Source organism: Mastigoproctus giganteus, chromosome 5 (genome assembly GCF_048544385.1).
Source record: "Mastigoproctus giganteus isolate SK-2022 chromosome 5, ASM4854438v1, whole genome shotgun sequence".
In the NCBI taxonomy this organism is placed as follows: domain Eukaryota; kingdom Metazoa; phylum Arthropoda; class Arachnida; order Uropygi; family Thelyphonidae; genus Mastigoproctus; species Mastigoproctus giganteus.
This window is the reverse complement of record NC_143579.1, coordinates 36,615,715-36,631,923: the sequence shown is the minus strand read 5'-3', so window position 1 is coordinate 36,631,923 and position 16,209 is coordinate 36,615,715. Positions and strand designations below refer to the sequence as shown.

Below are 16,209 nucleotides of genomic sequence, written 5' to 3'. Positions count from 1 at the left end.
CGACACTGCACTGTCCAGCGATGTCGACTGGCTTCACTTCCTTGGATTTTATGTGTTTTTTAACTAATAGCATAACCCCTCCTCCCTTCCTATCCTGTCTATCCTTTCTGTAGACATTGTACTCCCCAAATTCCAGTTCTGCATTTCTTATATCTGTGTGACACCACGTCTCTGAAATCCCCACAATATCTGCCTTTGATGTTTTGAGCAATACCTCAAATTCATCAAATTTATTTACTAAACTCCTAGCATTGGTGTACACACAAGTATACATGCACCTGTTCTTTTTCTTAGCTACCCTAACACAACCCATGTGTTTACTTGTACCCCAATGATTCCCAGCAGTCTCTGAAATATCCTGCATCGTATTTTCCAGGCTGCGGCTCATTCCAATAGAAGCAGTGCAAGAATCACTTTCACCTCTGCCAGTGGCTACTGTTAATCTATTAGTCCTTGTATCCCCCCAGTCTAGCAGTTTTCCGACCCACCTAACATTGCCTCGATAGCATCAGCAAACATTCTTGCACCCTTTCTATTTAAGTGTATCCCATCCCTGTAGAAGCAGTCTCTCCTGTTAACAAGTACAGACCAGGCTGAAAAAAATTCTACCCCTTGAGCCCTGCACAATCTTTCCAGGGCCGAATTGATTGACAGGGCTCTCATCATATACTCCCTCCTATCGTGTCTGGGCAGAATGGCAGACACTTTCAATTTCAACCCTAATTCACGGCTTTTTTTCATCAGTGACCTGTACTTGTCAAGTAATTCCGCCGGTCTCCTACTCTTAATGTCATTAGTGCCAACGTGTACAACGATATCACCTTTTGTGCCCTTAAAAGATGATATCCGCTCTACAACGTCATCAACTTTTGCCCCTGGCACAAAGAGTTCTTTACTTATGTAAACTCTAGAAGGAAGGGGATGAATCAGATTGGTCCACTTGATATTGATGGGTCAACTGTTGATGATCCTGCTCAGGTAGCTAACAAACTAAATGAATATTTTGCATCGACATTCACACATGAGGAGTTATTCAGCAAGGGGAATGCCAGAGGTGTATTCAACTCTAGCAGTAAGCTACAGAATCTTGAAATAACTGGGAGTAAAGTGGAGGAGAAACTGTTGAAGATAAACACAAGAAAGGCACCCAGGGTGGATGGGATCTATCCAGTTATATTAAAGGAGGCAGCAAAGGAAGTAAGCAAACCCTTAGCCATAATTATGAGAGCTTCCTTGGACTCAGGGGAGGTACCCCATAGACTGGAAATGTGCAAATGTGACCCCAATTCACAAAGGAGGATCAAAGGCTGACACAAGTAATTATAGACCTGTGAGCTTAACTTCTGTTCGAGGAAAATTAATGGAGGCACTGGTTAAAGAAGCACTGCAGGATCATTTAGACAAGACTTCAGTTATAGCTCAGACACAGCATGGTTTTGTTAAGGGGAAGTCTTGCCTGACCAATTTGATTGGATACTATGATCCAGTCACAAAAGAACTGGATGCAGGGAATAACTTTGATATTATATACTTGGATCTTAGAAAGGCTTTTGATACTGTTGCACATGGAAGACTGCTACACAAGTTGGAGCAGTGTGACATTGGAGGCAAATTGCTGCTATGGATAAAGGGGTGGTTGAGGGGGAGAAGACAGAGAGTGGTAATCAATGGACACTGCTCATCGTGGACTAATGTTATTAGTGGAGTCCCTCAGGGCTCAGTGTTGGGTCCATTATTGTTTTCTGTATTTATAAATGATATTGATGATGGTATATCAAGCTTAATGTCCAAGTTTGCAGACGATACAAAGGTTGGCAATGTTGTCAAGGACACTACTGACACTATGCTGCTGCAACAGGATCTGGAAAGGTTGAGTAGATGGGCTTCGAGGTGGCAAATGAAGTTTAACATTGACAAATGTAAAGTACCATACATGGGAAACAGCCCCAGAGCAACGTATCAACTCTGTGGTACTACACTGACAGTGGTAGAGAATGAAAGGGACTTGGGGGGTGGTTGTGCAGGCAGATATGAAGTTCTCTGAGCAGTGCAGATGGGCTGCAAGAGTAGCTCATGGAGTATTGTCAATGATATACAGGAATTTTTCCAGCAGGGATAAGGAGGTGATTATTCCATTGTATAAGGCAATGGTGAGGCCACACCTAGAGTACTGTATACAGGTCTGGAGGCCTCATTTCAAGAAGGATGTAGAGCTGCTGGAACGAGTACAGAGAAGGGCAACAAGGTTAGTGAATGGAACAAAGGGGTGCTCTTACGAAGAAAGGCTTAAGTTTTGCAAATTACAGTGTCTGGAGACTAGGCACCAGCGAGGTGATCTGATAGAGGTGTCTAAAGCCTTGAATGGTTTGAGCATGCTCAATGCTGATGGGATTCTTCCTCTAGCTCAGAATAATCACCTGAGATGGCATAAATTCAAGTTGAGGAAAGACAGATGTAGGATAGACGTGCGGAAATTTGCCTTTAGCCAGCGGGTGGTTGGTTGGTGGAACAGACTTCCATCCCTTGTAGTGGAGGTTGATAGCCTAAATAAGTTTAAGGCTCAGCTGGACAGGTATTTTGAACAAACAGAGGGGTGAAGTGGAAGTGGGTTTCTTTTTTTTTTTGGCTGATGCTGCATAAGCTTGCTTTCTTGCAACAAATGCCTCTACTAATGCTAATGCTAAATATTCCCCCCCCCCCCGAAAGCCTTGCAGTCTTTCAAGTCTTGAGTTAATCCACAAGGCTTTCAGCATATAATCCCTCCTGTCATGCCTGGGCAGAATTGCAGACACATAGACATTGGGACCTAATATGCGTCATTTCTTCAGCAGGGTCCTATATTTGTCTAACAAATCGTCAGATCATGTATGCTTAATGCCATTAGTCCCCACATGAATAATATTTTCTTTACCCCCCTTCAAATCTGACAATCTGTTGGTGACATCATTAATAGTTTCTTCTGGCAGACATACCCTGGTTCTAGTCCACCTATCCTTATTACAAAAAATATTGCCCATTTTCACGACAATGGAGTCCCCTAATAAAACAAAGTCTCTTTCAAACCAGAGTAGTTTACACCTGGTTATCCTGTTCTGGGGCCCGAATCAGGAGTGCATCACTTGGTATGTTGCTAGAGTCTTGAGTCCCTGATGAGCTCCCCATTACATTATTCCTGGGAGCAAACACTCGTTTTTTTCAGTGACTCAAATTGTTCTAGCAATGCACCAAATTGTAACTTAAGTTCGGTGCACTCCTTACAACGGTGACAAAGAAAAGAATCTCCAAATGAGCTAGGATTATCCACGAGGTTGACCGTGGAATACATGCCAGGGGTTCTGCAAGGGATAAAATCATGACTCACCCAGGAATCTCCATTGGCTATTTCCATATGAGTCACGGTACCCTCTGACGAAGTGTTCAAGGCAGATCTTGTAATAACTATTATAAAATTTACTAATTATTAATAAAATAAACTTTCAAATAATTATATTTATAATATTAAAAAAATCAAACTATTACAAGAAAAGAAAAAAAACTTAAAAAAAAACTTTACACTATACTAAATAACCTCTGAAATCCTGCTGTAATCCCCTCTTATCTATACTTCTGTACTGTATCTATGAAGAGCTGTAATAGGCACATCTGCTCGCCACAAATGCCAACAGTGTAATCAATGATGAGTGGGTGTGTGTGTTTTTGTTTGTTTTGTGGTTCATATGCATTTTCATGTTAGGAACAACTACTGTAACCATATACATTATGTCAAGAATCTGATGATGAAATTGTATTTAGAGTTTGTGGTGAAGGCAGTATAGGTGGATCAGGCCAGTAATCTATACATGTCTCTGCACCTATACCTATACCTTTCTTATTTATACATTTTACCTCTTTCTCATTTATTCCTTCTACTTCTGTTCTTTGGAACAACCTTCCCTGATATGTATATCCTGAAAATTACAATCTAGAGAAATTCAAGTCCAACATCAACTTGTTATCTTCTGCCTTTTTTACTCTTCAACCCATTCACGATACTAAAATACTGTAGATTGTGTACCATTGGCCCTGGAAAGATTGCGCAAGGCTCAAGGGGTAAAATTTTTTCAGTCTGGTCTGTACTTGTTAACAGGAGAGACTGCTTCTACAGGGATGAGATACACTTAAATAGAAAGGGTGCAAGAATATTTGCTGATGCTATCGAGGCAGTGTTAGGTGGGTCGAAAAACTGCTAGCTTGGAGGGATACAAGTACTAATAGATTAACAGTAGCCACTGGCAGAGGTGAAAGTGATTCTTGCACTGCTTCTATTGGAATGAGCAACAGTCTGGAAAACAAGGTGCAGGATATTTCAGAGACTGCTGGGAGTCATTGCGGTACAAGTAAACACATGGGTTGTGTTAGGGTAGCTAAGAAAAAGAACAGGTGCATGTATACTTGCATGTACACTAATGTTAGGAGTTTGGTAAATAAATTTGATGAATTTGAGGTATTGCTCAAAACATCAAAGGCAGATATTGTTGGGATATCAGAGACGTGGTGTCACACAGATATAAGGAATGCAGAAATGAAATTTGGGGAGTAAAACTCTACAGAAAGGATAGACAGGATATGAAGGGAGGAGGGGCTATGCTATTAGTTAAGAAACATATAAAATCCAAGAAAGTGAAACGAGTCGACATCGCTGGACAGTGCAGTGTTGAGTCAGTTTGGTGTGATATAAGCATTCGGAGATCAAAATTGAGAGTAGAAGTGTGCTATAGGCCTAATGACTCTGATGAGTATAATAAGAAACTGCAAAGGGAAATAGTGGGCCAGTAAATCAGAGAGTCTTATAAGTGGGGGATTTAATTTCCCACATATTGACTGGAATTTGTGGATTGGTCACTCACACACTAGCAAGACTTGTGGATTTATTGGATGATTGTTTTTTATATCAGCATGTTCGGAGGCAACAAGAGGGAGTAATACTCTTGACCTGATTATCAGTAGTGATTCTTCATGCTTAAGAATCTGCAGATAAAGGAACCACTAGGTGGCAGTGATCACAGTGTGCTGAAGTGGGATTTACTCAAAGAGGTAACTACCATCAGGGGTAAAGAGAAGGGTTTTTGCTTTCGTAAAGGCGACTACGATGGTCTGAGACAATATTTAAATTCTATACAGTGGGACCAACTGATGATGTTACCAACAGCAAATTCAAAATGGGAAGCATTCAAAGAACTTATCTTGGAAGCTACTAGGCTTTACACACCAACTAAGAAATATTGTTCAAGGTTTAGGCCTAAATGGATGTGAGATAACCTAATAAGACATATGGCAGAGAAGAAAAATGCATGGGATACATATAAATTAACATGTGACACAGAAGCCTATGATACACATAAGCTGGTCTGTAACCAAGTTACAAAGGAGGTAGTAGTGACATGTGATGCAAGAAAGCAAATGTATGAGCTTATGCAGCATCAGCCAACAAAAAAAAAAAAAAAAAAAAAAAAAACACACCATTCCCTCCAAATGCCTGTCCAGTTCCTCCTTAAATCTATTCAACCTATCAACTTCCACAACGACAGATGGAAGTTTGTTCCAGCAATTAACCACCCGCTGGCTAAAGGCAAATTTCCGCACATCTATTCTACATCTGTCTTTTCTTAATTTGAATTTATGCCCCCTTAGGTTCATAATCTGAACAAGTGGAAGGATCCCATTAGAATTCAGCGTGCTCAACCCATTCAAGGCCTTATATACCTCAATCAGATCACCGCGCAGGTGCCTAGTCTCCAGCCACTGCAACCAAGTCACAAAGGAGATTAGGCAGGCAAAGGCAGACTACGAAAAATCCTTGGCAAAGGATGCAAAGAAAAACAGAAAAGAGTTCTTTACATATTTAAACTCAAGAAGGAAAGGGATGAATCATTGGTCCACTGGATATTGATGGTTCAACAGTTGAGGATCCTGCTCAGGTGGCTAACCATCTAAACGAGTATTTCGCATCTACATTCACGCATGAGGAGTTATTCAGGAAGGAGAATGATGTAGGAAAAGTAAACATTGGCAGTGAGCTGGATGATTTTGTAATAACTGAGAGGAAAGTGGAGGAGAGATTGTTGAGGATAAACATAAAAAAGGCACCTGGGGTGGATGGGATCTATCCAGTTATATTAAAGGAGGCAGCAAAGGAAGTAAGCAAACCCCTAGCCATAATTATGAGAGCTTCTTTGGACTCAGGGGAGGTACCCATAAACTGGAGATGTGCAAATGTAACCCCAATTCACAAAGGAGGATCAAAGGCTGACACAAGTAATTACAGACCTGTTAGTTTAACTGCTATTCCAGGTAAATTAATGGAGGCACTGGTTAAAGAAGCACTGCAGGATCATCTAGACAAGAATTCAGTTATAGCTCAGACGCAGCATGGTTTTGTTAAGGGCAGGTCTTGCCTGACCAATTTGATTGGATACTATGATGTAGTCACAAAAGAACTGGATGCAGGGAATAACTTTGATATTATATATTTGGATCTTAGAAAGGCTTTTGATACTGTTGCACATGGAAGACTGCTGCACAAATTGGAGCAGTGTGGCATTGGAGGCAAATTGCTGCTATGGATAAGAGGATGGTTGAGTGGCAGAAGACAGAGAGTGGTAATCAATGGACACTGCTCAATGTGGACTAATGTTATTAGTGGAGTTCCTCAGGGTTCAGTGTTGGGTCCGTTGTTGTTTTCGGTCTTTATGAATGATATTGATGATGGGATATCAAGTTTAATGTCCAAGTTTGCAGATGATACAAAGGTTGGCAGGGTTGTTAAGGACACTCCTGACGTATGCTGCTGCAACAGGATCTGGAAAGGTTGAACAGATGGGCTGAGAGGTGGCAAATGAAGTTTAACATTGACAAATGTAAAGTACTACATATGGGAAACAGTAACCCCAGAGCAACGTATCAACTCTGCGGTACTACACTGACAGTGGTGGAGAATGAAAAGGACCTGGGGGTAATTGTGCAGGCAGATATGAAGTTCTCTGAGCAGTGCAGACGAGCTGCAAGAGTAGCTCATGGTGTCTTGTCAATGATATACAGGAATTTTTCTAGCAGGGATAAGGAGGTGATTATTCCCTTGTATAAGGCAATGGTTAGGCCACATCTTGAGTACTGTATACAGGTCTGGAGGCCTCATTTCAAGAAGGATGTAGAGCTGCTGGAACGGGTACAGAGAAGGGCAACAAGATTAGTGAATGGAACAAAGGGTTGCTCTTACGAAGAAAGGCTTAAGTTTTGCAAATTACAGAGTCTGGAGACTAGGCACCGGCGAGGTGATCTGATAGAGGTGTATAAGGCTTTGAATGGTTTGAGCATGCTCAATGCCAATGGGATTCTTCATCTTGCTCAGAATAATCACCTCAGAGGGCATAAATTCAAATTGAGGAAGGACTGATGTCGGATAGATATGCGGAAATTTGCCTTTGGCCAGCGGGTGGTTGGTTGGGGGAACCGACTTCCATCACTTGTTGTTGAAGTTGATAGCCTAAACAAATTTAAAGCTCAAATGGACAGGTATTTCGAACGAACAGAGGGGTGAAATGGGAGTGGTGTGTATTTTTTTTTTTTTTTTTTTTTTGGCTGATGCTGAATAAGCCTACTTTCTTGCATCATATGCCTCTACTAATGCTAATGCTCTCTTGGTAAGAGGATCCCTTCATTCCCCTCACCAATCTTGTTGCCCTTTTCTGTACACGCTCAAGTAAATCTACATCCTTCCTAAAATGAAGCTTCCAGACCTGTACGCAGTACTCAAGGCGTGGCCTGACGATTGTCTTATACAGAGGGATAATCACCTCCTTTTCCCTGCTAGCAAAATTCTTATATATCATTGACAAAACCCCATGACCTGCCCTGGCAGCCTGTCTGCATTGCTCAGAAAACTTCATATCTGCCTGCACAATTACTCCCAGGTCTTTTTCATTTTCTACCACCTTAAGTGTAGTACCACACAGTTGGTACAATTCTCTGGGGTAACTTCTACCCATATGCAGTACTTTGCATTTGTCAAGGTTAAACTTCAGTTGCCACTTCTTAGCCCATCTGCCCAAATTATCTAGATCTTGTTGCATTAGCACACTGCCATTACTGTCATTAACAACCCTGCCAACCTTTGTATCATCTGCAAACTTCGACATTAAGCCTGATATACCTTCATCAATGTCATTGATAAATATACAAAACAACAGTGGACCTAACACCAAACCCTGCGGGACACCACTAATAACATTAGTCCAAGAAGAGCAGCACCCATTGATTACCACCCTCTGTCTTCTCCCACTTAACCATCCTTTTATCCATTGTAGTAACTTACCCTTAATACCATTCTGCTCCAATTTGTACAATAGTCTTCCATGCGCAACAGTGTCAAAAGCTTTTCTGAAATCCAAATATATGATATCAAAATTATTTTTTGCATCCAGTTCCTTTGTAACCACATCATAATATCCTATCAAATTTGTCAGACAAGACTTTCCCTTAACAAACCCATGCTGTGTCTGAATTATTGCTGCAGTCTTGTCTAGATGATCCTGCAATGCATCTTTAACCAGCGACTCCATTATTTTACCCGGAACAGAAGTTAAACTAACTGGTCTGTAATTACTTGTGTCACCCTTCGATCCCCCTTTGTGAATTGGGGATACATTTGCACGTCTCCAGTCCCTGAGTCCAAGGATGCTCTCATAATTATGGCTAAGGGTTTGCTTAGTTGCTTTGCCGCCTCCTTTAATATAACTGGATAGATCCCATCCACCCCAGGTGCTTTTCTAACGTTTAACTTCAACAATTTCTCTTCCACTTTGCTCTCAGTTATTACAAAATCATTAAGTATCCTGCTACAATTTGATATCCTTCTGCCATTTTCAAACCTTAATTATTCCTCACGTGTGAATGTAGATACAAAATACTCATTCAGTTTGTTTGCTATCTGAGCAGGATCATCAACAGTCGAACCATCGATGTCAAGTGGACCAATCAGATTCATCCCCTTCCTTTTAGAGTTTATATAAGTAAAGAAATCCTTGCTGTTTTTCTTAGCATCTTTTGCCAAGGATTTCTCGTAATCTGCCTTCGCCTGCCGAACCTCCTTTGTTACCTGATTACAGATTAACTTATATCTGCCATAGGGTTCTGAGTCGCTTTATAATTTATATGCATCCCATGCATTTTTCTTCTCTATTACGAGTCTCATTAGTTCATTTGACAACCATTTAGGCCTAAACCTTGAACAATATTTCTTAATAGGTATGAAACTTTTAGTAGCTTCCACGATTAATTCCTTGAATGCTTCCCCTTAGAATTTACTGTTGTTGACATCGTCAGTTGATCCCACTGTACAAGGCAGATTACGAGAAATCTTTGGCAAAGGATGCAAAGAAAAACAGCAAAGAGTTCTTTACTTATGTAAACTCTAGAAGGAAGGGGATGAATCAGATTGGTCCACTTGATATCAATGGTTCAACTGTTGATGATCCTGCTCAGGTAACTAACAAACTAAATGAATATTTTGCATCGACATTCACACATGAGGAGTGATTCAGCAAGGGGAATGCCAGAGGTGTATTCAACTCTAGCAGTAAGCTACAGAATCTTGAAATAACTGGGAGTAAAGTGGAGGAGAAACTGTTGAAGATAAACACAAGAAAGGCACCCAGGGTGGATGGGATCTATCCAGTTATATTAAAGGAGGCAGCAAAGGAAGTAAGCAAACCCTTAGCCATAATTATGAGAGCTTCCTTGGACTCAGGGGAGGTACCCCATAGACTGGAAATGTGCAAATGTGACCCCAATTCACAAAGGAGGATCAAAGGCTGACACAAGTAATTATAGACCTGTGAGCTTAACTTCTGTTCGAGGAAAATTAATGGAGGCACTGGTTAAAGAAGCACTGCAGGATCATTTAGACAAGACTTCAGTTATAGCTCAGACACAGCATGGTTTTGTTAAGGGGAAGTCTTGCCTGACCAATTTGATTGGATACTATGATCCAGTCACAAAAGAACTGGATGCAGGGAATAACTTTGATATTATATACTTGGATCTTAGAAAGGCTTTTGATACTGTTGCACATGGAAGACTGCTGCACAAATTGGAGTAGTGTGGCATTGGAGGCAAATTGCTGCTATGGATAAAGGGATGGTTGAGGGGGAGAAGACAGAGAGTAGTAATCAATGAACACTGTCCATCATGGACTAATGTTATTAGTGGAGTTCCTCAGGGTTCAGTGTTGGATCCATTATTGTTTTCTGTATTTATAAATGATATTGATGATGGTATATCGAGCTTAATGTCCAAGTTTGCAGACGATACAAAGGTTGGCAGGGTTGTTAAGGATACTACTGACGCTATGCTGCTGCAACAGGATCTGGAAAGGTTGAGAAGTGGCAAATGAAGTTTAACATTGACAAATGTGAAGTACAACATATGGGAAACAGCAATCCCAGAGCAACATATCAACTCTGTGGTACTACACTGACAGTGGTAGAGAATGAAAAGGACCTGGTGGTAATTGTGCAGGCAGATATAAAGTTCACTGAGTAGTGCAGACTGGCTGCAAGAGTAGCTCATGGTGTCTTGTCAATGATATACAGCAATTTTTCTAGCAGGGATAAGGAGGTGATTATTCCTTTGTATAAAGCAGTGGTCAGGCCACCCCTTGAGTACTGTATACAGGTCTGGAGGCCTAATTTCAAGAAGGATGTAGAGCTGCTGGAACGAGTACAGAGAAGGGCAACAAGATTAGTGAATGGAACAAAGGGGTACTCTTACGAATAAAGACTTACGTTTTGCAAATTACAGTGTCTGGAGACTAGGCACCAGCGTGGTGATCTGATAGAGGTGTATAAAGCCTTGAATGGTTTGAGCATGCTCAATGCTGATGGGATTCTTCCTCTTGCTCAGAATAATCACCTGAGAGGGCATAAATTAAAATTGAGAAAAGACAGATGTAGGATAGACGTGAGGAAATTTGCCTTTAGCCAGCGGGTGGTTGGTTGGTGGAATAGACTTCCATCCCTTGTCGTGGAAGTTGATAGTCTAAATAAGTTTAAGGCTCAGCTGGACAGGTATTTCGAATGAACAGAGGGGTGAAGTGGAAGTGGTTTTTTTTTTTTTTTTTTTTTTTTTTGGCTGATGCTGCATAAGCTTGCTTTCTTGCATTATATGCCTCTACTAATGCTAATATTTGGATCACTCCCTTAGTTTTCCTCAAAACATTTTAATTCTCTACTTCTGTATCATGCCAATGATGTTACCATCTACATGTAGACATATAGAGCTGTGATCTCAGCTCTATATGTTAAGAGTGAGGAATTCAACCCCAGTATGCTTATCACCCCTAATCATATTCTTATATCTTCATCTTGTGCCAATGCCTTTCTCCTTTTACTAGTCTCTTCCACTGCTACCGTAATTTTCAGGATGGACTGCCCTCCTCAGAAATTGTTGACAGCCATTTGGAAACCAACACATCATTGCTGGCTCTTGTAACAAAAATAAGTTAACTGCTTTTTATATTATTTTCAGCTACATTAATAATTGACCAGAACTGACATCTTCGTTGTAACTATTTAAAGTAGCAACATCATCATCATCATCAGCCATTTTCAGTCCACTGCAGGATGAAGGCCTCTCCAGCAACTTTCCAGTTCCTTCTGTTTTGAGCACTGGCCATCCATTTACTACCCAAACACTCATGAATTCATCTATCCGTCTCCGCCTTTGTCTTCCATGTTTTCTTCTAGCTCCTCTTGGGTACCATTCTGTTATTTTCTTAGTCCATCTGTCATCATGTCTTCGAGCTATGTGTCCTGCCCAAGACCATTTTAGTTCTTTAGTTTTGATAAGAATGTCCCTTACTTCAGTTTGCTGCCTAATCCATGTGTTTCTCTTTTTATCTAACAGTCTGATTCCCAATATAATTCGTTCCATTCTTCGCTGTGTAGTTCTCAGCTTCTCTTCCAATCTTTTGGTGAGTGCCCAAGTTTCACTTCCGTAAGTCATGGTGGGGAGTATACATTGGTTCATTATTTTACGTTTCAGAAAAACTAGGATATTGCCCTTCAATATGTGACTATATTTCCTGAATGCTATCCATCCAAAATTTATTCTTCTCTTGACTTCCAGCCATTTATCATTATTACAGCTAATAACTTGCCCCAGATAAGTATATGACTCCACCTTTTCAATTACTGCTCCTTCAATCATTATTTCCCTTTCCGTGGCATACTTGTTCATCATTACTTTTGTTTTAGCCATATTCATCTTTAGTCCAAAATCCTTATAACTGTGCATAACTGATTAAGATTTTCCTCTAATTCTTTGGGATCGTGGCTTATAACCACAATGTCATCTGCAAATCGTAAATGGTTTAGGTACTCTCCCTTCACATTGACTCCTTTCTGCGACCAGTCTAATCTTCTGAAAGCTCTTCCTCAAGGGCAGCAGTAAACAGCTTCGGAGATATTGTGTCTCCTTGTCGAACTCCTTTCTCGATTTTAAATTTGCTACTATCTTTGTCTAGTCTAATAAAGGAGGTAGCATTCTCATATATTTTCTTCAAAATCATAATATATGGGGTATCTATGCCTTGTCTTTCCAGCGCCCGAAACATTGCCTTATGCTGTATAGAATCAAATGCCTTTTCATAATCCACAAATGCCAGGCATAATGGTGTTTTATATTCATTTGCTTTCTCCATTAGCTGTGATATTACATGAAGGTGATCCATAGTTGAGAATCCTGTCCTAAAGCCAGCTTGCTCTTTCGGTTGATTCTCATCAAGTATTCTTTCTAATCTGTTAGTAATGACCCTTGTGAACAACTTGTAGATGTGGGATAACAAGCTAATTGGTCTATAATTTCCAATTTCTGATTTATCTCCTTTCTTATGGAGCAAAACTATGATTGCATTATTCCACTGCTTAGGCGTCACACCTTTTCTAATGCACTTTGTGAAGAGTCTTGCCAGTTTTTGTGTTATGTCTCTTCCTCCCAATTTTAACAACTCGACAGTAACTTCATCTTCCCCCGGGGCTTTCCGATTCTTCATTTTCTTCAATGCATGTTCTACCTCATCAGGAAGAATATCGGGTATGTCGTATGTGTTGCTACTTTGCAATCCATCTTCCCCACTGCTGGTATCATTCCCTAGCTCCTTGTATAATTCTCTATAGTAGTCTTCTGCTATTTGAATTATGCCTTCTCTGCTGTTTATTAGTACACAATCGCTATTCTTCAGTTTCAGTATCATTTGTCTTTCTGTATTACTGCTCATGGCTGTGATTTAAATTCTTTGTTTTCCCTTAATGCTTGTTCTACTTTTCTTGTGTTAAATCTTCTTATGTCCTCTCTGAGTCTCTTTCTAATGGCTTTGCATAACTCAGTATACTCAATTTTCTCCCTGTCAGTGTTTTTCTTGCTCTTCATTTGTCGTCTTCGGTTCATCATGACAAGTGTTTCTCGACTAATTTTTTCTTCTTTGGATTTCTGTTTCCCTATAGGTTTCTTGGGCTTTATCACTTTCAGGTTGTAATATTCCTCGTCGATATTTTGGTCCTGAGCAGTCTGCAGAAGCTCAAACTTGTTCTTAAGTTCCAGTACATACTGCCTTTTCTCCTCCTTTGTTATCTCAAAGACCTTTGTATTATTTACTCGAGTCAGTTTTTTCCTTTCCTACATTTATATCAAGTGTACATCTTACCATTCTGTGATCACTTCCAACATTTACCTTATTCAGGACGGTAACATCATTCACAATGTATCTTCTGTTAGTGAGGATGAAGTCGATTTCATTAGTTGTTAATCCATTTGGACTCTTCCATGTCCACTTTCTGTTCACCCTTTTCTTGAAAAAAGTGTTCATTACTGACAGTCCTTGAGATTCTGCAAATTCCACAAGTCTTTCACCTCTTTTATTTCTTTCACTAATTCCAAAATTTCCTATAGTTTCTCTTTCTGCGCTGTTTTGCCTTTTTCCAACCTTAGCATTGAAGTCCCCCCATAATAATAGTGTAGTGGGTTTTCTGCTCATCTAGAAGACTCTCAATTTCGGTGTACATTTCTTTAACCTCTTCATCATCATGGCTTGATGTTGGTGCATAAATCATTATAATCTTTAGCTTGTACCTCTTAGAAATCTTGAGTATTAGCCTTGACACCCTTGGTGATGTACTTTTGAATTCCAAAATGTTGTTTTTAAAATCTTTATGGACCAGAAACCCAACTCCACCTTCACTCCTTTCACTGTTTCCATTGGTATACAGCAGATTTCCACTTAATAAACTTATAAGTGATTCATTTCTTCTTCTTGTTTCAGCCAAACCGATGATATTCCAATTCACATTTTCTAATTCCTTTTCCAGCTCTAATATCCTGTCTTCACCGATGAGTGATCGTACGTTATAACAGGACAAGTTCAATTTCCGTGCATGGCAGCCTGGTCGTACCCAGAGATTCTTAGCACCCTCTGCTTCCACTCTGATCCTCTCGCTGCCATAAGAGGGAGAGTGAAAGCTGCTGGGGACTGAAGGCCATTTGTATTGTTTTGCTCTCATGCTGGAGGGTTTGGTCTTTTCCTCTTCACGCTGACCAGGCCTCTTGAAGAGAACCACTCTACACGTTCGTTGCCACCTAAGTGACCTAACATGGCTTACCATCGAGAAGGTGCACATGAGTGGATTTTAGGGAGGCAGGCCAACCGGACTTCTCCTAAATCTTCTGTAATAGAGAGATATTGGATCCATCAGTGTTTTAGGCTGAGTGTCTGATAACACACAGGATACCTGTTCCCCTCTAAGCCCCATACTAGCACCAAAGCAAATTTCATGGCAGTACTGTCATAAAAATAGTCTTGCAACAGTGTTCACATTACGAGATTAGTACATACGCATTGTGAGGGTAGTGTATAACAGTAATCACATATGCTAACCCAGGACCACAGCTAGCCAATGTTTAATTTCAAAGAGCCATGATTTGGTGCATGTTATTAGCATTCCTCTTTCCAGGCTTATACGTTATACAGCTTTCTTTCTGTATTTCTGGTCTTATATGTGTTTTCTTTGTCCACTGAAGAAAGAAGATACATGCAGCCATACATAATTTACACTTACTACAGCACGAGTAATCAACGGATTTAAAATGGCTGCATTGTTACCTTTCTGGATTCTGTGATTTCTTATACCTCTCTGATTGTCTGAGAAATTCCTGCTAATGGGCCAGATGAACTGACATTTTAACTGTTTAAGGCAGCCAGTATACCAGCACCATAATTAAAAATGGGTGGTACAATTTTTGTCATTGCATATGGATTCAGTTTCAGTTCACCCTTCTACATTTTATTTGTTACTGATGATTAACCATGCTTTTTAAATCATCCACATAATATTCTTGAATTCTTAATCTTGAATTCTAATTAGTTTTATTGTGTAAAATTCTTTTTTTTTTTCTTTTGTGCTATTTAAAAAAAAGTTAATGGTTTTAAATTAAATTTTAGGATTCAGCATGAAATTTTGTTTTTTAAAGGCAAAATGTACAAATTTTGTAGTTGTGTAAAGTATGCTCTGTAGTATGTAATTTTTTTTATTTATAGATTGTACCCAAATTAACTAGTACATTGCTCAGTGAAATTGAAAAAATTTTGGACAATAAACCAATGAGATTGCAAAGGTGACTAATGCCAAACCAGGTCACCTGGGATTCCAGAAGTCCTGGTGCAGTAGAAGATGATACCATTATACCCAGAGATGAAGAGAGTCACAGTAGAGTTGGTGAAAGTCCTGTTAGAAGTGGTGGGGTAATAGACTCTGTTCTAAATGCTTGTGTTATCCAGTAATTAATTGTAAAAATTTAATTATAAGAAACCAAGCTGAAGTTGAAATAGTTTTGTATATATCATGATGTTGATAGATGCAAAACTTATATAATTATTAATTTTTTACTGAGTTGAAAATTATTTTTAACCTTTCTTGCAATTCTCAGAGTAAAAAACATGGCCATGTCAAAATAAGAATGTTTGGTTTTTTTTTTTTTTTTTTACTGAATTTGTTTTGTAAAGAAAACCTGAACGTTATACTTTGTTTAGGTGAGGGATGACAAATAATTCGAATGCTACTGAAGGAAACTTTCATAATAGTGTCATTGCTAACTTCACCTTATGCCGATGTACAAGGGCCT

At 39.7% G+C, this 16,209-nt stretch overlaps 1 protein-coding gene across 1 annotated transcript in view; it reads left to right on the top strand.

The window, feature by feature from the left end:
• Positions 1–15,861, top strand: part of LOC150085306 (voltage-gated potassium channel subunit beta-2-like) — a 355,409-nt gene extending 339,548 nt beyond the window's left edge. The window contains exon 16 of the mRNA XM_090373139.1: positions 15,626–15,861. Within this exon, the coding sequence (XP_090229265.1) occupies positions 15,626–15,706 (81 nt within the window). The 3' untranslated portion in view covers positions 15,707–15,861. The remainder of the gene's footprint in view (positions 1–15,625) is intronic.
• The last annotated feature ends 348 nt before the right edge of the window (positions 15,862–16,209 follow it).